The sequence below is a fragment of the Micromys minutus genome (genome assembly GCF_963924665.1).
Source record: "Micromys minutus genome assembly, chromosome: 22".
NCBI classification, from domain to species: domain Eukaryota; kingdom Metazoa; phylum Chordata; class Mammalia; order Rodentia; family Muridae; genus Micromys; species Micromys minutus.
This window is the reverse complement of record NC_137957.1, coordinates 40,348,435-40,372,287: the sequence shown is the minus strand read 5'-3', so window position 1 is coordinate 40,372,287 and position 23,853 is coordinate 40,348,435. Positions and strand designations below refer to the sequence as shown.

Sequence of the window (23,853 nt, the reverse complement as noted above, 5' to 3'; positions counted from 1 at the left end):
GGAAAAGAAGTCAAAGTATTGTTATTTGCAGATGATATGATAGTATACACAAATGACCCTAAAAATTTCACTGTGGGACTCCTACAGCTGATAAGCACTTTAAATAAAGTAGAAGGACACAAGATTAAGTCCCAAAAGTCAGTAGTCCTCCTGTCCTACAAATGACAAATTGAGAAAAAAAAATCAAGAAAATAACACTCTCCACAACAGCCTCAAATAATATAAAAATATATTAGAGTAACACTAACCAACCAAGTAAAAAACAAGTATGATAAAAAACATAAAATCTTTGAAGAAAGAAATAAAAGAAGATCTCAGAAAATGAGATCTCCCATGCTCATGGATCGGTAGGATTAACTTCAAAAATGGCCATCTTACCAAAAGCAATCTACAGATTCAATGCAATTCCCATCAAAATTTCAACATAATTCTTAATAGACCTTGAAAGAAAAATTTGCAACTTCATATGGCAAAGAAAAAAAAAAAAAACAATATAGCTAAACAACCCCGAATAATAAAAAAACTGCTGAAGGTATCAACCCTCCCTGATTTCCAGTTGTACTAGAAACCTACAGTAATAAAAACAACATGGTACTGGCTGGGCTGGAGAGATGGTTCAGAGGGTAAGAGCACTATCTGCTCTTCCACAGGTCCTGAGTTTGAGTCCCAGCAACCAAATGGTGGCTCACAACCATCTGTAATGAGATCTGGTGCCCTCTTCTGGCCTGCAGGCATACATGCAGGCAGAATGTGATATATATAATAAATAAATGTTTTTTAAAAGAATTATTCATAATTAAAAACACAAACAAAAATAAATAAAAAAAATATTTTTTAAAAAGCCACACATTAATCAACAGAATTGAAGACCCAGACACAAATCCACCTACATATGGACACCTGTTTTTAGATAAAGAAGCTAATATGACACACTAGGGGGGGAAACAGCATCTTCAACAAATAGTGCTGATTAAACTGGGCGCCTACATGTAAAAGAGAATACAAACAGATCCTTATCTATTAAAAGCTTTCAGAAAAGAAAAAAAGATATTTATCTATTGCCCTGCACAACTCCAAATGAATCAAAGACCTCAACATAAAACCAGATACGCTGAACCTTCTCCATACAGGAGAAGGTGGGAATCGCCTTGAATGCACCGACTCAGAAGACTAACAGAAAACCAATGGCGCAGGAACTAAGACCAACAGTCAACGATAAGACCTTATGAGACCAAAAAGCTTCTGTAAAGCATAGGACCCTGTCATTCAGACAAAGCAGCAGCCTACAGTATGGGAAAACATTTTTACCAACTCCACACCCAATAGAGGTCTAATATTCAAAATACATAAAGAACTCGAGAAACTAGATATTTAAAAAAAAAAAACAAATAATCCAATTTAAAACGGGAGGTATATACAGATCTAAATAGAGAATTCTCAAAAGAAAAAAAAACCTCAATGGCTGAGAAACACTTTTAAAAATGTTCAGCATCCTTAGCCATCAGGGAAATGCAAATCAAAACTACTTTTAGGTTCCGTCTTATACCTGTTAGAATGACTAAGATTGTTGTTTTTGAACACAAGTGGCAGCTCACACTGGGGAGGGAGTGGGTAAGGGAGTGAACTCTAGTCCACATCTGGTGGGAGTGTAAACCAGGACAAGCACTGTGAAAATCAGTGTGGCGTTTTCTCAGAACACTGAGAATTACTCTACCTCAAGACCCAGCTAGCCCACTCTTAGACACATATCCAAAGGATGTTCTATCCTGTCACAAGGACACTCACTCAACCATGTTGGTTGCCGCTCTATTCACAATAGCCAGACATTGAAAACAACCTAGATGATCCTCAACAGAAATGTGGTACATTTATACAATAGAGTATTTACTCAACCATTTCTTTAAAAAATGACATCATGAAATTTTCATCCAAATAGATGGAACCTTATTCTAAGTGAGGTAACCCAGACCCAGGAAGAAAAATATGATATGTATTTGCTTTTATGTGGATATTAATCATTAAATAAATGGTAACCAGCTGGGTGTGGTAATGTACACCTTTAATCCCAGCACTCTGAGCAGGCGGATCTGTGAGTTCAAGGCAATCTTTGTCCACAAAGTGAGCTCAGGACAGCCAGAGCTTTGCTATACAGAGAAACCCTGCCTCACAAAACAAACAAACAAACAAACAAACGATAACCAGGCCACAACACATAGACCAAAAGGGGTTAGGATACAGGAGGGGACTAGGGGAGACTCATGGATTTCCCTGGGAGGTAAAAATAGAATAGAGTTTATGGGTGGCCTGGGAGGGGTGAGAACTGAAGGATCAGGTAGGGAAGAGAAGGGGAGATGGGGTTGAAAGATGGAATTCAGGGAAAGACAGCTAGAACTGAAGTTCACTGGAAACTTAGTTCACTGGAAACTTTCTAAAATACATGAAGGTGATCCTAATAAAGTCTCCAGTAATGAGAAGGTTGGAGTCCCACATGGCCAGGTTTTGTCACTTTCTGCTAGTACGAGGACTGGGTTATTTACAATCAAGTTGGCCAAAGGGGTCCCATGGAAATCCCAAACAGGCCAGTCAAGACAATAGGTTGTCCTCCACAAACTGACAGCAAGGCCGCACTGCCAACTCACTGAACATAGAGAGGTCAAGCTGGTGCCTAGAGAGAATCTTCACCCCATGTTCCAGTGTCTTTGGACAGGAAGGTACTCTTTAGGCTACCAAAATAAAAACATAAACACCACACCAGCCACAAAACCTCTGATCTACAATCTGTCCTGCCTGAAAAATATGCTAGGGCACAAAAGACAGTGGCACCAAGTTTGTAGGGGTAACTAACCAATGTTTTGACTTAAGTCCCTTCCTACAAGGTAGAATCCACACCTGATACTGCTTGGATGACCAAGAACCAGAGACTACATATCCCAGAAACCTAGGGTAAAACTAAATACTACTGCCCTAAAAAAAAGTTACAGTAAAATGACTCACATGATATTCTGCTATGCTCGTAGATCAGAGAGGCTTCCTCCCTGAAAAAGATGGAAACAAAAACAGGCCCACAGCCACACATTATGCAGAAAGAGACCTTGGAACACACATCTCTAAATAGGGTATCTCCATTAAATCCTACCCCTCAGAGCTCACAGAAGCCCGTAGAAGAGGAAGCAGAAGGGTGGGAACCGGGGGGGGAGGGGGGGGATGGAAGACACTGGAAAAAAGAGCCCTCCAAATCAACTGAACAAGCTTCATATGAAGTCACGGAGGCTGAAGCAGCAAGCATGGGGTCCTCTGTGTAAATATTATAGCTTTCAGTTTAGTGCTTCTGTGGGACTTCTGGGTGTGTGAAAGAAAGAAACACTGGATCTAATTCTCATGTCTGTTCTTGGGGCTCTTTTTTTTCTTCTGTTATTTTGCCTTATCCAACTTCAAAGTGATGGTTTTTGGTTTGTCGTATTATATTTTATTTTGCTGTTTTGTTGTTATCTCTTAGAAGCCTGTTCTTTTATAATAAGAGACAGAAAAACAAAGCGGACTAGAAAAAGAGAAACTGTAATCAGGATATATGGTATCAGAAATCAATCTATTTTTAATAAAAGGGGAAAAATACTCTTTAAACAGTAAGAGAGAAGGAAGGAAAATGGACAGATAGATGATCGGATGGATGGACAGACGAACAAACCAACTTGGGCTTAATGGTTAATTAAGCTGCTCCAGAAGACAGTTCAGTTTCCAGCACTTAATTTAGGAGGCTGACAAATGTCTAGTAACTCCATCTCCATGGGACCCAACACGCTTTTCTGAATTCTGCAGGCATTGCGTTTATGTTTGCACACACACATAAACATACACCCAGGTAGAAAAAAAGACACTGTATAATCATTACCAAATCAAATTCAAAAGAATAACCACATCCTGCAAAGAATCAATAATTACAATTGTTCCCCAAAGTTTCAAGCTTCCCCTATTCCCAGGCCTGTGGCTAAAATAATAATAATTGCAAACTTCTCATTATTTAAACTTCAACTTTTGACTTATTATACTTCAGAGCTCCGAGGTCAGCTACTTGCATTTTCATGTGAATCTAATGATAAATGACATGGCAGATCTGCCAGGCTGTGGCCAGAAATAATCACGGTAACCCTTGACTCAGTAGTTCCCCTAGCTTTTTTTCCTGTACATTGCACACAATGACCCTCTGAAGAGTACCAGTGTTTTGACTTAATTTTACTAATAAATAATTTTATGCATTCTATACTTTCCTATCCATACATATCCAAAAGAGACCAAGAACTACTCTCAGATGTTGTATAAAACTCATTTCATAACTTCAGTAGCTTTTTCCTTTCTCAGGGTCCCAGTGTTGGCTCTGCTTCATTTTCTTAATTTATTTCTAAACTCTCTTTGCAAGTCAAATATTAATCCAAAACTACCATTGTGTAATTATCACATTGTTTCCAAGATAGGAACACACAGCCTGCACCTGGGCCACTCGGACTGTGCTGTGCTGGGCCCCTGTGCCTCAGTTTTTAATTGTTTAAGAATCATTACATCAAGGAACATCTAGTTTCACAGAACTCATCAGAGCAAAAGGAGAAGAGAGCAGGAAAGTCAGATATAATAGAATAATTATGCACACCAAGGCCAACTAAAAAGCAGTCATGCATAAATAAAATCTACACAGCCATGGTCCAGGGCTAAGGTTGGAGAAATGGGGACAAGTTTTTTTTACAAAGAGCTGCCAAGGGCAACTGAGATGTCTCCATTCTGGCCTGCTTCGAGCATTCCTGTCATGGTGTGCTGTCCCCAGCAATAATGAACCAAGTCAGTAGATCATCAGGCAAGAGTCCTTTAACCCCACTCACCCCTGCCTGTTACAGAAAAGAACTGTTGTGATTTCAACTCAAGAAGAAAATGTTTCCCTACCTTAATATTTCTCAATGTATTTCCCCAATGAGTATTTTGCCTGAATCTATGTGTGTGCGCCAGGATCATTCAGTGTTGACAGAGGTCAGAGATGTGTGTCAGATCCCCTGGAATTGGAGGTATAGGGGTTGTGAGCTGCCCTGTGGGTGCTCTGCAAGAGTGGTAAGTTCTCTTGATCACTGAGCACTGCCCCAGCACCATACCTTAACTTTCTTATCCACCGAGCAGGTTGCTATGTAACTGTCATCTGAAGAGAATGCACAACAAAGCACCTCATCTTCGTGAGCTTTGATGTCAAGAAGTTTCTCTCCTGTCTCGGCTTTAAACACCTGCATAACAACAGCAAAGTCTTTCTTACTGTAAACCACTTATCCACAGCACATCCTTTAATAAAAATTCATCTCTGAAAGTTCTTCATCACTGTTATTTTCAAAACAAAAATGAAATTTAACAAAATGACTCAAAAACCAGAATTTGTCAGAATTCCTAAGTGTTTATGCAAGAAAACAGAGACATGCCCATTGTTAAGGGTTGCTAAGTCTCACTAGAAAGAAATGGTGAGTCACAGATTCATTTCTTGGGATTATATTGACAAATTCTAAACAACCAAATATACTTTCTTTGGGGGCTCAAAAACCCCAAATTAAGGCTGCAGATACAGTTCAGGGGTTGAGTGCTTGTCCAACATGCACAAGACCCTGAGTACAATCCCAGCACCATTGGAGGAATTAAGGCCAAAATTAACATAATTAGGGATGAAGTACTATAGAAATGAGTATACAATTATGATCTTGGAAAGATTCAAATATCCTAAATATAAAAGTGTGGAGAAGCAGCTCTCTCTGCACTTCCCAAAAACAGTGGGAGCAGTACCTTTAGAGCCACTCTATCCAATCCCATGGACAGTCAGAAATCTCTCAGCCTCTGACTATTTGTTTAACCAATGTTGTTTTTTAGCAGCAGCAATACTTTGCCTGTTTGCTGGAGTCTGCATGTCTGTTAATTACTGACATTTTCTCGTTACCCATAAACGGTAAGATGTCTGGACAGAAACTGCCAAGGGAAAGAGCTCCTCAATGTCCCTGGCCCGGTTGGAACTACTGAAAACAGCTACAATGTTTTATTTCCAAAGCTTCTACAAATGTTCAAGAGTTTACATTCTTTACTTCTACACTGTCATTTTCCTAGACTTTAGTATTTAAACATATTCTAATTTGCAAAAATAGGCCATGTGCCTCTTCCGGTGTTTTCCAAGAGATATACCTTACCTGTAAGGTTTTATCAGCTCCACAGGAAGCTATTCTCTGACCGTCCTGAGAGAAGCACGCATGGTAAACAGCATCTGTATGGGGGCGGACGACTAAGCGGGACAGGTTCTTGATAGTTTTTTTGTTTCTAAATACAAGGGAAAGATAAAGAGAAATTCAATGATTGGGGATAAAAGTAACATTTTTCTTCAACTAATAAGTCTCTTAATATGGTTGTATCTCTCCCAAATTCAAAACTATTGAACTATTAACACACAAATGAGAGTAGAGACCACCTTTAAAGAAGTAGTCTAACAAAAGGGACATTTACGAGAAATAGTATCTTATATCAAGCCACCTGGCATGTGTTATAAATGTCACTAAGTTAAGAGAAATCTACTTAGGTACATGCCACTTTCTATTTTTCCTTTTTAAAAAAGATATTGTATTTTAATGTGTTTTATCTCACATACATTATGAGTGCCATGGCATGCAGTGGCCACAAAGGTCAGAAAATGGCATGACATCCCCTGGAACTGGAGTTACAGATGACTGTGAGTCACCATCACCGTGTGAACTAAAGCAGGTCCTCTGCAGCAAGTGCTCTCAACCAACAAGCCATCTCTCTAGCCCCTCTATTTTTTCATATACATTAATATAATTTATGTAAGCATTTAATTTTTTAAAACGTAATTTTAAAATTAGAGAAATCACTGCAAAATAGAGCTCATAGTACATGTGACCCCGCACCTACCACTCTGTGACACACGTCTAAAATGTCCTCTCCTATAACTCCGCTCAGATAAAGCAATGTCACTTTCTTCCTCTATGACGTCTACAGAGTGACAACTATGTCTGTCACGAGCAGGGATGTTCCATTATTGCCTGTAGTGGGTTGGTCTGGTGCTGCTTGCATTCTAATGCTAAACACTGGCTCCTCACGATGAGCTTGTACCCGGCAAGCAGATCCTCATGCACTCATGATGCCATGTGAACTTCCTCCCCAGTTTAACTGGTCAGTAAAAGGCTAGAGCCTGTGACTGGGCAGGGGAGGAGACAATGGAGGTTCAAGTGAGGGGGGAGAGGAGGATGGAGAAGGAAGAAGCCATCAGAACCACATGGCCAGGAGAAACAGTAAGTAACAAGAAACTTTATAGCTGGGGAATAAGTTATGATAGCCCTAGCTCTGCCCAGTCTAGGCTTATAGCTTGTATTGCACTAAAACCAGGACCAAGTACTGGAAAAAAACCAGACTAGGAGCCTGTGTAGAAACAACTGCACTTCACCAGATGTGGTAAGTAGGCATCACACAAGAGTTAAAATTATGACAACCCATAAGGACTTGTGTGTTCCTTGTAAAGTCAAGAGGACTACATTAAGGCTTTCCACCAGGTGCAGTGGCACACACCGGTGATCCCAGATAGTTGCGAGCCTAAAGTAGAAGGGCCCATGTGCCAGCCCAGCCTGGACATCTTTAAAACAAGACAAATATAACTCCTCAAAGCTAAGATAGCAATATTCACAGAGCCAGAATACAAAGATAACAAACAAATGTGTGTACAAACTACTGCTCTGAACATTTAAACTCGGATTCCAGATGATGCCAATGCCAACCTTTAAATTTAAAAGGGAAGGTGTCTAGCACTGAAATAAATCATCTTTTAATGGTCTGGTCCAAGCTAGGTGAGGAAAAACAGATCAACAGCTGACTAACCATTCTATGACAGTGTCACAGGCTGGCATGTACTGCAATGGGAGGAAAGACAGCAGAACACAGTAAAAATGCCACCTCTCAGTAACTCCTGAGGGAGAAAGAACTGAATCTGTCTATTTGATCAGACCAAGTGTTAAGAATCTATTTAAGAGCTTGAGACAGGGCCCTGCTGTTGAAGTGCTTACCCCACAAGAGTGAGGACCACAGCTCAGGTTTCCAGGACACACATAAATGTGAGTGGCAGCCTTCCTGCAATTCCTGCACTAGAAGGGAAGGTGGAGGGAGGCGTTTCCTTAGAGCTAGCTGCCTAGTCAGAGGAACACTACTGACCAGCTCTGACTTCAACTAAGAGTAATGGGTAAGGTAGAGAGATAAAGGAAGACTTCAAATGTCAACTTCAGGTCTCTATACAGACACACACGCACACACACACACACAAATGCAAACAATACACACATCCAAACGTACATCCACAAATAATACCAGTACATGTTTAAAAAGAATTTCATTCAGTCACTAACTAAATAGGAATTTATCCAACCTTCCTGCTATGCTATGAGCATGCTATGAAGTAGTATAATTAGGCAAGAGAAGTTGAGTAAATGTTCCCTAATGATACACAACTGTACCTGAGAGCTGGACTTCAAGTCCAGGTCATAAAGTGCAAGAATCCTATTCTAATCCCCAAACTACCGTGCGCTACGGAACAGATAAAGTCACACAAAGAGAACTGAGTAAAAGGATGAACTCAAGAAAGAGAGGCGAGATGGGAAAAAAACAAGGAGTATTCTAGAATATCGACATATCTAACAGAACGTCCACAAGTTAGAAGGCCTGCTACCCTCAGGGGAAGCAAACTTCCACGCTGCCTTAATGGAAGTAAAACTTCACTTCTAAAGAAAATATTAAAAGACGGCTGAGTCTGGGAAAGGGGACTAGGACGTACGGATTTTCATTTTACATCTCTGAATTTCTTAACTAAAAATGTAATATGTGCGAGTCTATAGGTGGGCATGTGCTTGTGAGTGCACTGCCCATGAAGGCCAAGGACGTCACATCCACTGACCTCACTGGGGACTGTAAGCCACCCGCTAGAAACCAGTTAGAGTCATCCCTCTAACTCTTCAATTTGTTGCTGTTTTAACCAACACACGTTGAGAGCTGGCATGATGGCTCAACAGCCACGCCTAGGACAACCTGAGTTCAATCCCTGGGACCCACAGAGCAGAAGAGGGAACCGATTTCTACAAGTTGTTCTCTGATGCCACAGGCGTGTTGTCGCATATCCACCCACACTCAGAAACAGACATACACAAACACACATACACCAAGTAAATGAACAAAGGGGATTTTCAAACATGAGCAATCTCTCCTGCCCTGTCCACAGCCCTTCTTTAAGATATGGAAGAATTGGACTGGAGAGATGGCTCAGTGGTTAAGAGCACTGACTGATCTTCCAGAGGTCATGAGTTCAAATCCCAGCAACCATGGTGGCTCACAACCATCAGATAATGAGATCAGATGCCCTCTTCTGGTGTGCCTGAGACAGTTACAGTGTACTTAATATATAATAATTAAGCAAATCTTAAAAAAAAAAAAAGATACAGAAGAATTGAGGCTGAAGATCTGTGTCAGCAGTCAAGAGCACTTAACTGCTCTTACAGAAGACTCAGGTTTGGTTCTCAGCACCCAAATCAGATGGTTCACAACTACCTGTTAGTCCAGTACTAGAGGTCCAATGCTCTCTGACCGATTCAGGTACCTACATGCATGGATACACATAAACTTAATCAGACACACACCACACACACACACACACACACACACACACACACACACACACACACTACACATAAACAAAAATATATAACATATCTTTTAAAATAATCATGAAGAATCAGGCTGGGGAAATGCCTCAGCAGCAATATGACAGGTGTTTGAATCCCCAGAGCCCATCTAAATGTTAGGTGGGCATGGCTTCCTAGGGTTTCCACATCATCGTGCCCAAACACGCATGCACACTGCACCTACAATTCCAGTCTCAGAAACAAGCGGGTTAGCAACATCAGCCATATTAGGGAGCCCTTGCTTTGACCAAGAGATCCTGCCTCAAAGAATGAGAGCTGTCATGGCAGATTCCTGATATTACTAGGGCTTCCGCATCCACATACCCACACACACATGTGCACGGCGCACATACTTACAAACATCCATACATACAGAGGTGCACACCATATACACAACTATAAAAAGATGAAAAAGACTAAAAATGCTTTTTAAAAAAGACATAGAAGAATGAAAACTCAGTGGCATTAAAATAAATTGCTAAGGCAAAGCAAAGTAAAAGTGACTTTATAGACATTATCTCATTTAAATTTTCATAAAAGTAGTATTTACCTCAAAAAATTATTTCCATTTCACGCACAAGAAAGTAAAGTACACTGTGTTAAAAAGAATCATAAAAGGTCCAAGTTTAGTATGGAGACTCAGAACTAGGTCTGTGGCTCCAAAGCCTATAGTCATCACTGCCACACTGGATTACAGCAGCATTTGATGATGATATTAAGGATGGCCTATCTGTTGCTATTGACTGTGACAATATAATCATTTTCTCCTGTGCTTACTTTTCTGGAACTTTCTGAGTAGGTGTGGTGGTTTAACTATACTTGGCCCAAGGAGTGACACTATTAGGAAGTGCGGCATTGTAGGGGTGGGCTTTGAGAGACCCTCCTCCTAGCTGCCTGGAAACCAGTCTTCTCCTGTTTGCCTTCAGATGAAGATGCAGAACTCTCTCAGCTCCTCCTGTACCATGCCTGCCTGGATGCTGCCATGCTCCCACCTTGGTGATGGACCAAACCTCTGAACCTGTAAGCCAGCTTACTCCAATTAAATGCTGTTATAAGAGTTGCCTTGGTCATGGTGCCTGCTCACAGCAGTAAAACCCTGACTAAGACAGTTTCTAAAGTAGTTAAATCTCACAAAGTGAGTTTACTGACCACCTGGAAAAGAAGAGTTAATAATGGAGTCCCTCTGGATTTTCTAACAACTCACATCCATTCCAGGTAAAGCCGCCCAGTATCCACCTCCTGCTTGGCCTGCAGCTTTGCTTGTTGATAAACTTCGGAAGTTTCTGGCTCACAGAGGCCCAGCTGTACAATATTAGGAAATGGCTGTCGTCCAAGAAGGTGTCCATTTAAAGATAAAAACTCTTGAAAATTCTCACAGACTGCACAATCCTAAGAATAAACTGAAATCTGTTAGACACAGAGCCAGAGCAAAACCTGACATCTCTTTGTTTCCGTGATCTTAACATTTTAAAACTTAGATGAAACATTGCCTACATAAACTAAACTATAACAGCCTGCCACTAGGCAATAAATAGTGTTCCCTCCCCTCCCTTCCTTCCCCTCCTGTACCCTTCCCCCCTCTCTCTCTGCCTCCTGGCTGTTGTCTTAACATGCAAGCTCAAAGCTACTGCTTCAGTGCCAAGCCTGCTTGCATGTTTCCGTGTTCCCTGCTTGCATGTTTCCTTGCTCCCTGCCATGGTGGTCACAGAAACATCCTATAAAACTGTAGGCAAGTGCTCAGGTAAAAGCTTGATTTTACAGGTTGCCTTGGTGTCTCAACAACAGAAAAGTACCTAAGACAGAAGCTGGTACGAGAACTGAGGCACTGCTGAATAAGGCTGCCCATACTGTCTCCTTTTGTTGGGGGGGGGGGGTGTTTGTTTGGTTGTTGTTTTGGAGAAATTTGGGACTTTGCCCTAGAAAAGCAGCTGAGTGTGTAAGTGGGGCTTAACAGGCCATGCTAGCAGGACCCTGGACAACAGAGTAGAGAGCAGCAAGAACTACAGAGGCCCAATTCAAGCGGTTCCAGAGTGAAACAATATTAGCAACTGGGTTAGAGACTAGTTTTGTGATATTTTGGCAAAGAATGTAGCTGTTCTATGGCCATGTTCTATGGAACTGCCTAACGCTAAATTGAAGAGTTTTAGATTAATTTCATTAGCAGAGGAGAATTCAAGAGAAAGCAAAGTATAAAGAAATACTAGACCCATAGGTAGGTAGGTAGGTAGGTAGGTAGGTAGGTAGGTAGTAGGTAGGTAGGTAGGTAGAAGGATGGATAGATGAATAGATAGATGTATGGATGGATAGATAGATATAGCTAGGTAGACAGACAGAGAAGAGACACCAAACCTCTACTGACTTTAAGACTCAGGTTAAAAATCTCATCGTCACCAGGCATGAGGGCTGACACCTTTAATGCCAGCACTTGCAAGGCAGAGGTAGGCAGATCCCTGTGAGTCTGAGACCAGTTTGATCTACAGTCTACATAGTATGTTCCAGGACAGCAAGAGCTATAGTTAAACCCTCTCTGAAAAACCAAAAAACAAATAAAATCTCTCGCTATCAAACACATTTCTCAGCACATACAGAAAAAACAAAAAACAAAACAAAAACCACTAAGAACCATTCTTCCCCAATCCCCCCCCCCCCAATTTTCAAAGTTCAATCCTATGTGTGTTCTCAGTGGGTCAGGAAGCAATGAATTAAAATCAAAGGTCACAGCAAGAAGGTGACCTCTATTCTGCACACTCCCACCACTACACTTAGGAGCAAACGTCAAAATGAGACATCCTTTAACACTAAGCTTTCACACTGATAGATACCTTCTCATCCAATATATGCCTATATGCCACGAACTCATGAATCAGATGGGCGGGGCCGACAAGTTCTGTTTTTGCTTTAATCCAATCCAGGGAAAACATTAAAGCACAAAGTTCCTAAAAAAAAAAAAAAAAAAAAAAAAAAAAAAAAAATAGTAAGATGGGGGTACAGTGTGAAAAACAAAAATCAAAAATTTCATCTAGAACACCATCATCCTAACACTACTGAAAACTGAAAATTTAAGACCAGAGAAAAGGTAGCAAAATAAACACATAATTCAAAATAAATATAAAATGGGGCTCACATCTTCACTCAAAGTAAAACTTCAGTCATATAAAGAATTTAAATATAAAACAGAAAACTTTTTAAAAATATAAAGGATTAGGTAAAGGAAATCTTTGCAACCATGTCACAAAACAAGCAGACATGCATGTGCCCACATGCTCAATCATACAGAAACATACATATACAATTATACAACTACATGTGCACATGCTCACACATGCAACCACACACACACACATACACAAAACAAATACATGTATATGTGCTCACATGTGCAATCACACACACGTACACAAAACATAAATACATACACATTTAACTAGATAAAAATCCAAATATTCTATAAATTACAAAGCAACATCTCTAAAACTTTTTAAAAAATATAAATAAACACTACTGTACCACATAATAAAGTAGGGTTTAATGTGATCCTTTATAGAAAATCATAATAGAACTCAAACAATAAAAAGGATAAATCCCAACAAGGGAAAAAACAAGATAAAAGCTGAGAGGCCTCAGATGTGGTCGCATACCTGAATTCTTAGCAGCATGAGGCTGAGGCAGAAGGACCACAAATTCAAAGCCAGCCTGGGTGGTAAAGAAAAACAGTGTAGCCAAAGCAATAAGAAAAGAATGAGCGCAATTCACAAAATGTATATATAGCCAATTAATCCCGGCACTCTAGAGACATGAGTTCAAAGCCAGCCTGGCCTACAGAATGAGCTAGCTCCAGGGCAGCCAGGACTATACAGAGAAACCCTGCTCAACAAACAAACAAACAGAACAAATGCTCCCATTCACCAGTGGTAGTGACACAGTAGAGAATATTCTTCTTCAGAATGGTTGATGTTTTTTAATAGCAGATTCTATTTAGTCTTTTCAAAGTGTCTATAAACACATTTGTTCCTACCTTCTACCCTCTCTGTTGTTGTTGTTGTTTTTAACTAACTCACTAAATCCAATTAGTTCTGTCCATATGGATAGGAGTATGGGGCAACCCACTGTGGTATAGGCAACCTACCAGTGGTGGCACCCCCAAAGAAAAGGGATTCTTCCTCCCCCGCACTCATCAACTACCAAGCGCTCCTCAGTTAAGGGTGGGACCTTGTTAGCCCATCCCTATCCTGAGCTGAAATTCCTTAGTGTCTTGATCTTTTGCAGGCTTGCTGTAGTCAACAGCCATGTCCTATTCAGTAGGCAGCACTGCAGTGTTACAGTTACTGCTTGACTTCAAATTCCATCTGTGCAATGACTGTATTTTTATCCTTTGCCATAATTCTTAAAACTCCACATCTATTATCTAGCAGCTTACTCAGTATCTGCAGTCAGATGTTTTAGTAGGTAGCTGTATTTGGGTTGAGATATTAAATGTCAATTCTTAACCTTCTCCTTCTGCCTTGCACATTCCACAGCACACAGCTGCAGTCTTTCCACGGCACACGCCTGCGTTCATCTGTGACTGTTCTCTCTCTGTTACAATGTGCAGCAAATCCAAAGAATTCCCTTTATCATCCCTTCCTTCTCTTTCCTAGTTACTCACTGTCTTACTGTAAATGTAGTGTCTCTCTTCCCCAAGGACATAGGATGAGCGAACACTCCATCTAGGATGTAGACTCATGATGAAGAACAAGTCCATGTTCTAACACAGCTGTTCTCAACCTGTGGGTCTTGACCTCTTTGGGGGTCACATATCATATATCCTGTGTATCAGATATTTACATTATGAGTCATAACCATAGCAACGAAATAATTGTGCCACTGAGGGTCACCACAACATGAGGGAATGTAAAATGCCATAGCAGTAGGAAAGTTGAGAAACTGCTCTCACAAGTGTTCAGTAAGTATTCAGTAAATGAATTAACGAATGTCCTTTCCCACCTTCCATTTCCACATAAAACTTATACACAAATCCACGCTGCAGATAAGGGCAGTTATAGATAAGAGGAGAAACTGTTTCATTTTCTATAGTCACTAAAACCCCCCTCCCTTTTATTAATCAAAAGGAAAAATGAAAAAATGGGGGAAAAAATCTTACACAAGATATATCTTCACTAAAAGTCTACCTAGGCAGTGGTGGCACACACATTTAATCCCAGCACTTAAAAGGTAAAGGCAAGCAGATCTCTGAGTTCAAGACCAGCATGGTCTACAGAGCAAGTTCCAGGACAGCCAGGGCTACACAGAGAAACCTCAAAGAACTAAAGAAAGAAAAGAAAGACTTCAGTGGCTAGCAAGATGAGTCAGAGAGTCAAAATGCTTGCCACCAAACCTGTCATCCGAAATTCGATCCTTAGAGCACATATGGTGGAAAGAGACAACTCTCGAATGTTATCCCCCAGCTTCCCCATGCATACCATGCCATGCACACACACACACACACACATACACACACACACACACACACACACAAACACAAATAAGTATATGCAATAGATGAACGTCTTCGAATTCTAATAAGACAAAGCATAACACCAAAAAAAAAAAATTCACATAACATTGAACTATGTAAAAAAGTAAACATCTAGTAAAGTAGAAAGGAACTGGAGGGACTTATAGAAAGGTGGCTGACAGCTTAATGGTTAATAGCACTTGCTGTTCTTGCACAGGACCCAGGTTCTCTTCCCAGGATCCACATCAGACAGCTTACAACCACTTGTAACCCCAGTTGCAGGGGTCTAGAGCCTCTTCTGGCCCTTCTGAGTACAGCACACACCTGGCACACATACATCCATCCAGCCACTACACTCATACACATAAAATAGAAATAAGCAAAATCTTTAAGAAAAATAAATAAACCCCCAGGGGGAAATATTTACAATATATGGACACAGGAAAGTGAAACAGAAGAATTTTCAGATGTACCATCTTACTTTGTGCATATTGGCACTGGCCATGTGGTAGGCCAGGAAGTTGTACCAATACATGCAGTCCTCCTGATCTGGAGACAGCGTGTGCGGCTGGTAATACCTCTGAAACTGAGTGACCATCTTCCTGTGCAGATCCTGAAACCCACATAAAACACGTCAGAAGACACAAACAAAATGATAACCTGGGCAGCACAGTATCTCCCACTTCCAAAGCGATGACGAAAATCTCTCCCTCAAGCTGGTTACAAAAGAGAAAGAGTAGTTTTACAGCGAAGAAATCATGAAAGTACCCCTTTAACCAAATAATCAGCATCTACACTACCCATGAGATACATCAATCCCTGATATAGGGTGTCATAAAGGCACAGCATCACTTCTGTATAATTCTTTAAAAAAAAAGTGTGTGTGTGTTTGTGTGTGTGTGTGTGTGTGTGTGTGTGTTAGTGCACATACAATGCATGTACTCAAAGGGGCCAGAAACTGGAATCACAGGCTGTAGGTTGAAGTCAAGGCAATACATGATTGGACAGTAGAGAGTGGGGCAGGACAACGTTTTTGTAAAGAGGGAGAGAGGAGGAAGGAAGGAGAATCAGGAGGAAGGCCAAAGAAACAACATGAAGGCAGATGTAGATGTTTCTCTCTGGGCATCTCTATATGAATACAGGTTGCTATGCATATTTTATAAGGGATGGAATTATACAGGATGATCTGACTTATCCAGGTGGGCAAATTATATCATACCAATTGGATCAGAGTATTTCGGTGTGTTCTTTGACGTGGTGAATTGAGTTCAAAAGAGGGCGTTTCGGAGTTGGGATGTGTGTGTACTAGGCGTGGTAACAATCCGCCAAGGGAAAGTGATTGAAAACAGCACACTGGGGTGGTCACGAACCACCCAGATCAAAAGCAGCCAGGGCGGACGGAACAGACCACCTGGGTCAGAGGAAGCCCGGTCTGCATGTGCGTGTGGCCTTAATGATGCTGGCACTAGTGCCAGTTAAAAGGTTACTTTTTTTTTTCTTTTTTTTTTTTTTTTACTGCAACAACAGGCAGTTGTGAGCTGCCTAGCATGGGTGCTGAAACAGAACTTGGGTCCTCCGGAAAAATAGCAAGTGTTCTTAACCACTGAGCCATCTCTCCAGCCCCCACCAAATAGGCACAACCTCAACCTTCTCAGAAGACAACAGACAAAACCAAACTAAACAGCAGTATTTAAACTGGCTGGTTAGTGCTCTTCAAAACTACCAAAGCTGGCTGGAGACACAGCTCCGTGTAAAGCTCTTGCCTGATATGCATGAGGCCTTAGGTTTAATTCCCATTAAAGACAAGCACTGAGGAATTTTCACAAATTTAAGGACATTAGGGAGATGACAATTAGGGAAATCAGATGGTGCCATTATCAGATGATTCATGGGATCATGAATTGGATCTAGACCAGAAAAAGAACAATGGTAGAGAAGGTGGTAAAATTCAAATAAATGTGCATTATTAGCTAATAATAGTTCATCAATGGTAATTTTCTAAGTTTGACAATTTTATTATAGTTATGTAATGTGTTAGCAATAAGGAAAATAAGGCAAAGGTTTACACAGAGAAATTCTGCAGTATAGTTTGTACATATTTGCACAGTAAGTGCAGAACTGTTTCCAAGTCAAAAGTAAAAGCACGTGACGTTTAAGTACCTGAAGCTGACTTCGATTCTTCTCTGTAAGAAAATCTACTTGAAGATCATGTAAATAATAACAAAATGACTTTCCATTCCGATTACAGAATAAGAGAGACTTATTGACGAACTCCTGCAGGATGTCTTCAACTTCTTCTGTTTCCAAGTCCCAGAGAACACACAACACCTAGGAACCATTGTAAGCATTTAGTAGACCACAGAAGTACAATCAGCAGTAAGTGTGGGAGAAAAAGTATTTTGATCAATATGCTACATCAAGGATATCTTGGGTTCAATTAGTTCTCAAGGTAAAAAGAGAAAGTGGATGCTTCTCTGACTTCCCGAGAACCATTGAGAAACTTAGAAGCTCAACAGAGCCTTCTGTGAAGACTAACAGCGGAGTGACTTTGGTACCCTCATTCCTCACCTCAGTCCAATTATCAAAGTTCACGTGCCATAAATACCCAATGACAGGGAGTGCTGATCAGGCCATTACCTTTGTAGGTACCTTGACATCCTTCTGAAGGATGGAAAGATCTGTGTAATAGTCTTTGATGTCCTCTCTGAGCATTTCAACACTTATAGACATGGCTTCATCCAGAGCCTCATAATCATAAGATGAAGATTTCCTTATTCTCTTAAACTGCTTGTTCTGGAGCTGTCTGAGGTAGTAGGCCCAGCGATTGGGAAAATCACGTAAAAGCGCACCAATTAAAGACACTACGAGAGGAGAACCTGGGGGGAGGAGGGGCAAGGTGATTATGTTAATACCATCTTAGTTTAAAATCACCACTAAACAATTTTATTTCATTGTTTTAAATCTCTCTCTCCCTAAGCACTCCAAGTGTGTGTGTGTGGGAGTGTGTGGATATGTGAAGGATGTGAGTGTGTGGGGAGGTGGGTGGGGGTGGGGTGAGTGGGTAGAGGAGTGTGACTGTGTGAAGGTCAGAGGACAATTTGTTAGTTCTGCCCCTGCTAACTTTGATGAAACCCAGGCTTCCAGGCTTAGCAGCAAGCATCTCTACCCAACTGAGCCATCTCACCAGCACAGGAGACAATTCTCAGGGCAAGTGACACAAGGCCTAAGAACACTTATATGGCTCCTGGTTCACTTCACTTCCAAGTCTGTCTTCTAAGCAAACCATGAGAAACAAGGCAGATTTCATTCAAGGATGCTCACGACGGTATCATCTGCATCACTCCCTTTGTTCAGTCCCTTTGCTAGGTGGCTGTCAGTCATGCCGGTGCGATGACATCCAGGGAGAATTGCAGAGGCTGACACTGAGAGCAACAGTGGAAGCCCTCCCCTCCCTCCTGAAAACTTATCAATATGCCTGATTCCTGTAAACTGCTCAAACAAATTAACCAAGTCTGAGGAGGAGGTTTCTAGCTGCTGAGTCAGAAGCATGGGTACAACATGGAGCCTGTCAACTGACATCTGAAGCTGGAAGTAGAGAGGGAGGTCGTCATGGGAACCAATCCTTCAACCTGTAGGATGGTCACTTTTTTCATGGAAATCATTTAAGAATTAAACTAGGGGACACACAGCTGGTAAGCACTGCAGAACTGATTATTCACATTAGTCTGGTAAATATATCTACACATGTGGTGTCACAGCGATTTGTGCTGTCAACGTTTAGTAAGAGAAACTAAGGCTGAGAATGTGTTTTCTTGTTTCCCTCATCCTCAGAACACGCAAAAATTTTATTTCACATATGTTGGAGAATAACAGCATTTAATTACCAAACTGAAACTTTAATTTTATAAAAGTCCAAACCAAGTAATTTTAAATGATGTTCATAATGTTTTCTACTGTTTGGCAGCAAAGGTCTTAACTTTATTTCACCTTTCTCATTAACAGAGTCTTTAACATATGGTGGGTACATGTAATGTTGTGTCATGGTTTAAATATGCTTGGCCCAGGGAGTAGCATTATTTGGAGGTGTGGTCTTGTTGGAGTAGGTGTGTCACTGTGGGTGTGGGCTTAAGACCCTCACCTTAGCTACCTAGAAATCAGTCTTCCACTAGCAACCTTCAGATGAAGATGTAGAACTCTCAGTTCCCCCTGTACCATGTCTGCCTGGATGTTTCCATGTTCCTGCCTGAATGATAATGGACTGAACCTCTGAACCTGTAAGCCAGGCCCAATTCAATTTTGTCCTTTATAAGACTTGCCTTGGTCATAGTGTCTGTTCACAGCAGTAAAACCCTAAGACACATTGTTTGAAGAATTAATAAATACCAAGTATATTCACTTAAGGTATCAAAAGTACCTTAAGTACCATAAAGCAGGTTCTGGTGCTCATGTGCTAAGTTACAGTCACCAGCTGGCTTTGTGCCAGAGTGTCAGTGCTTCCACAGCACACACAGACAGCCGTACCTTTGCATTCCTTTATAATACTGTGAGCCTCCACTGGCAGATCTTCTTTCTTCATGTTAACAAAAAGTGACAAAATCTCAAGTCCTTTCTCTCTCCCTAGACCGCTCTCCACAGGGACAACATACTTATGACCTGAAGCAAAATGGTGGCACAAAGTAAGCAATTTGTCATATCACATATGCACATGTACTAAATAAAACAGTGCTTCCTGTGTTAATAACTTTACCATAGTATTAAGAACTAAATTGAAACTCCTTACCCATTACCGAATCTGTAACACTCTTATCTCTGGTTGTAAGAAGAATCTGACACTGATTGTCAAAAGCTTTTAACACCCAAGGATCCCAAACATCATCCAAGATCAACAGAGACCTAAGTTAAGAAAGAAAAAAATAAGACTAAGTATACTTTACACTTCCTTTAAAAAAAAAAAATGGAAAGAATTAGGAGGTGTGGCCTTGTTGGAGGAGCTGTGTCACCAGGGGTGACTTTAAGGTTTCAGAAGCCCACATCAGGGCGAGTGTTTTGTTCTCTAGCAGCTGCCTGTGGGTCAGGATGTCAAGTGTTCAGCTGCTCTCCCAGTGCCATGCCTGTCTGCTTCCTGCCATGATGACAGTGACAAACTCACTGGAACTGTAACCAAGCCTCCAATGAAATGCTTTCTCTATAGAAGCTGCTTGGCCATGATGTCTCTTCACAGCAGCAGAACAGTAACTAAGACGGAAGTCAAGGCTGGAACTGTACAGAAATAAACAAATGAAAGTATGTTTGCGTGTACATATACAGAATAAATTTAACTTAAAAAAAAATAAAACAGGACTGGAAAGATGGCTCAGCCATTAAAAGAACTGTCCACTCTTACGGAGAATTGGCCCCAGAATTCACAGGGCAGCTAACAATAGTCTGCCATTCTAGTTCCAGGGAAATTCATGCCCACTTCTAGCTTCCATGGGCACTGAGCACACACACATACAGTATATGCAGGCAGAATACTAATACAAAGAAAACAATAAAATACAAAAAAGCCAAAAAAACAAACAAAAACAAAGCAATCAGAAGGTTAACACAGAGGGGAAAAAAACAGTAAACAGTCCACATTCCAACATAGCTTCCTAGGCAGGAGAAGAAACAAATCACAAGGTAAGCCAGACAGGCCTCTGGACAAGACTGCCAATCTCAAGAACCAAGGGAAGCCCTCAGTTCTCCCAAGCCTGGAAACTGGTATAGGGATCTGGTGCACCAGCGACACACCATGGCACGCTAGCACTCTCACTAACTCAAGTGCTTATGTGCAGTGATCCTGCCGTGTCAGGAAGGCCTGCCTTTGTGGATTCCTTCACTATTCCTCTGGCTCTTACAATCAGTTTCCTCTCCCACAGAGGTCCCTGAATCCTGAGGGGAGAGATTTCATGGATATATCCCATTTAGGACTGAGTGTTCCAAGGTCTCTCTCTCTGCACAGTGAGTCTCTGATTTTATTCCCAGCTACTGCAGGAAGAAGCTTCTCTGATCATGGCTGAACAAGACACTGATCTATGAGTAATACAGAAGGACTCATTTTACTGCTGTGTTCTTTTAACAAAACAGTAGTATTTGATTTTCTCCTAGGTCCCTGTCTTGGGTTCTTGGTCATCTAAACAATGTCAGGGATGGGTTCCATGCTTTATTTTATAATAGCTGCTTAAAAGAGCTCCTCACAGAAGCTTGGTTACAGTTCCAAAGAGTTTGTCATTGTCATCATGGCAGGAAGCAGACAGGCATGGCACTGGGAGAGCAGCTTTACATCACACTTGCCCTGGCGTGGGCTTCTGAAACTTCGGGGATGGGCCTTAAATCCAGTGAGACTGTGGTTGCTCCCTGGGCTTCGTGCCACTAGTGGGCCAGCGTATCCTGCAGGCAGGTCACCACTGCAGACCAAAGGGTTTGTAGCTGGGTTGTTCTCCTTTGTGGTGTGTTGATTGTCTGTCCAGTTGGTGCTCTACCAGTGAGTGGTGTGCTTTTGCGTGCTTCTGTGAGATAGTTATCCTTTCCCATCTAGTGTAGGACTGCCTTAAGAATCTGTCTTGTAGGGCCAGTCTGGTAATGCTAATTAAGTCAGTTCACTTGGAAAGAATTTACTTGTCCTTCACTTCTAAAGAACAGCGGTTTTAGAAAAGTACCTTTTTTTCTATTTGTTTTTAAGACAGGGTCTCTCTATGTACCCTTGGCTATCCTGGAACTTGCTCTGTAGACCAGGCTGGCCCACCTGACTCCACCTCCCAAGTGCTGAGATAAAAAGCATGTGCTACCACGCCCTCTTCTTGTTGCTTTTTGGAATCAGTTTTGTCTTTGTAGTTATTTATTTTGTCTGATTTAGCACATTTTTTATTTATCTATTTATTTATTTGTTGTGTTTCCTTAAAATCATTATCTTTAATTCATTTTCAGGAATTTTTCAGTTTCCTTTTCTCCTATGTTGGCTGTTAAAAACACATGGTAACATGTCCAAGGCATCATGTTACTAAGCATTTTCATGGTTTTTGTGTGCCAAAGTTGATATCTGAGTCATATTATGCACATAAAAGTCAGAGGACAACTTGCAGAAATCAGTTCTTTCCTTCCACCATATGAGAGCAAGGGGTCAAATTCAAGTTATCAAACCGGACACCAAGCTCCCTGGGCCAGCTTGACTTTTTTACATTTGTCTTTGTCGTTAAGACAGAGTCTCACTATATAGCCCAGGCTATCCCCAAACTCCCATTCCCCCTTCCTCTACTTCCTGGGATTACATGTGTGCATCCTGACACCTGGACCTTGCTGAGTTATTCCGAAAGACTGAGCTTGAAGTTCAGAAATCCTTCTCTCTGCCTGATATAGCTGAGATTCTCAATTATATTTTCTTAAAGATTTTTTAAAATGTATTTCATTTCATGTTTTGCCAACATGTATGTGTGAGGGTGTTGGATAGTGTGAAACCAGAATTACACAGTTGTGAGCTGCCATGTGGGTGCTAGGAATTGAACTTGGGTCATCTGGAAGAGCAGTGAATGCTCTTAACTAAGCCATCTCTCCAGCCCCCTCAGTTTAATTTTAAATCATTTTATTGACGTCAGTGGATTCAACACTAAATTTCTTATTTAGATCATGTACTTAGTCTTAATTTCTTAATTTTTACTCTGTATTCTCTCCTATCACATTGAGGTTCCTTAAAATCATTATCTTTAACTCATTTTCAGGAACTTGTCAATTTCATTTTCTCCTATGTCTGTTGCTAAAAGGCTATTATATCCCTTAGGAGGCATCATGTTACCATGCTTCTTCATGGTTTTTCTGTGCTTAAGCTTCTGGTAGACCAGCTACCAACTTTGGCAATATAAGATTTCCTCCTGTGTCTTTCAGTGCTAGCCAGGTAGGCTACCTTGACTCTGTTCCATGTGGATTTATAGCAGAGTGTTATAAATTTCTTCTGCTATAATCAAACTGTGGACACTCGCAGGCATCTCCATAACAAAGGTTATAGGGTGTGTTGGTTTAAATGAGAATGGTCCCCACAGGCTCACATGTTGAAACAATTGGCCCCTATTAGTTAGTGGAACTATTTGTGAAGGATTTGGAGTTGTGGCCTTGTAGAGAAAGTATTTCACTGGAGCCCACCTAAAGATATGGCCTTGTAGATCCCAGTGTGCCTCTGTCTCCCATTTTTGGTAACTCCCAGCTGTTCCTACTGCCATGCCTTGACTCTGCCTTCATGGACCCTAACTTCCTGAAACTGTAAGCCCAAAAGGAAACTCTCTTCTATAAACTACCTTGGTCATAGAGTTTTATCAGAGCAACAGAAAAGTAACTAGACCAGGGGTTTGTGGGATTGCTCCAGCAGCTAACATGCAGCAGAAGAGATATGGTCACTAGGTCCGTTAGACACTAGCCTGGCCAAACAAACTACAAGCTGTAGGTTCTGTAAGAGACCCTGCATCATGGTAATAAGCCAGAGAGCTGGAAAGGAGGACACCCAACAAGTGCCTCTGACCTCCTCAGATGCACATGTGGGTATATATGCACACATGTGCACACACTACACATAGTTCTCAAGCCAGTGGAATGACTCAGACCTAAGTTCAAATC

At 41.1% G+C, this 23,853-nt stretch overlaps 1 protein-coding gene across 1 annotated transcript in view; it reads right to left on the bottom strand.

The window, feature by feature from the left end:
• The window catches only part of APAF1 (apoptotic peptidase activating factor 1), an 83,703-nt gene that overhangs the window by 45,739 nt on the left and 14,111 nt on the right, over positions 1-23,853 (bottom strand). Inside the window, exons 6-14 of the mRNA XM_080934975.1 lie at positions 20,012-20,124; positions 19,753-19,884; positions 17,869-18,107; positions 17,392-17,559; positions 15,713-15,844; positions 12,560-12,673; positions 10,942-11,126; positions 6,198-6,324; positions 5,133-5,258 (exon numbers count right to left, since the gene is read on the bottom strand). Coding sequence (XP_080791101.1) covers positions 5,133-5,258; positions 6,198-6,324; positions 10,942-11,126; positions 12,560-12,673; positions 15,713-15,844; positions 17,392-17,559; positions 17,869-18,107; positions 19,753-19,884; positions 20,012-20,124 — 1,336 coding nt within the window. The remainder of the gene's footprint in view (positions 1-5,132; positions 5,259-6,197; positions 6,325-10,941; positions 11,127-12,559; positions 12,674-15,712; positions 15,845-17,391; positions 17,560-17,868; positions 18,108-19,752; positions 19,885-20,011; positions 20,125-23,853) is intronic.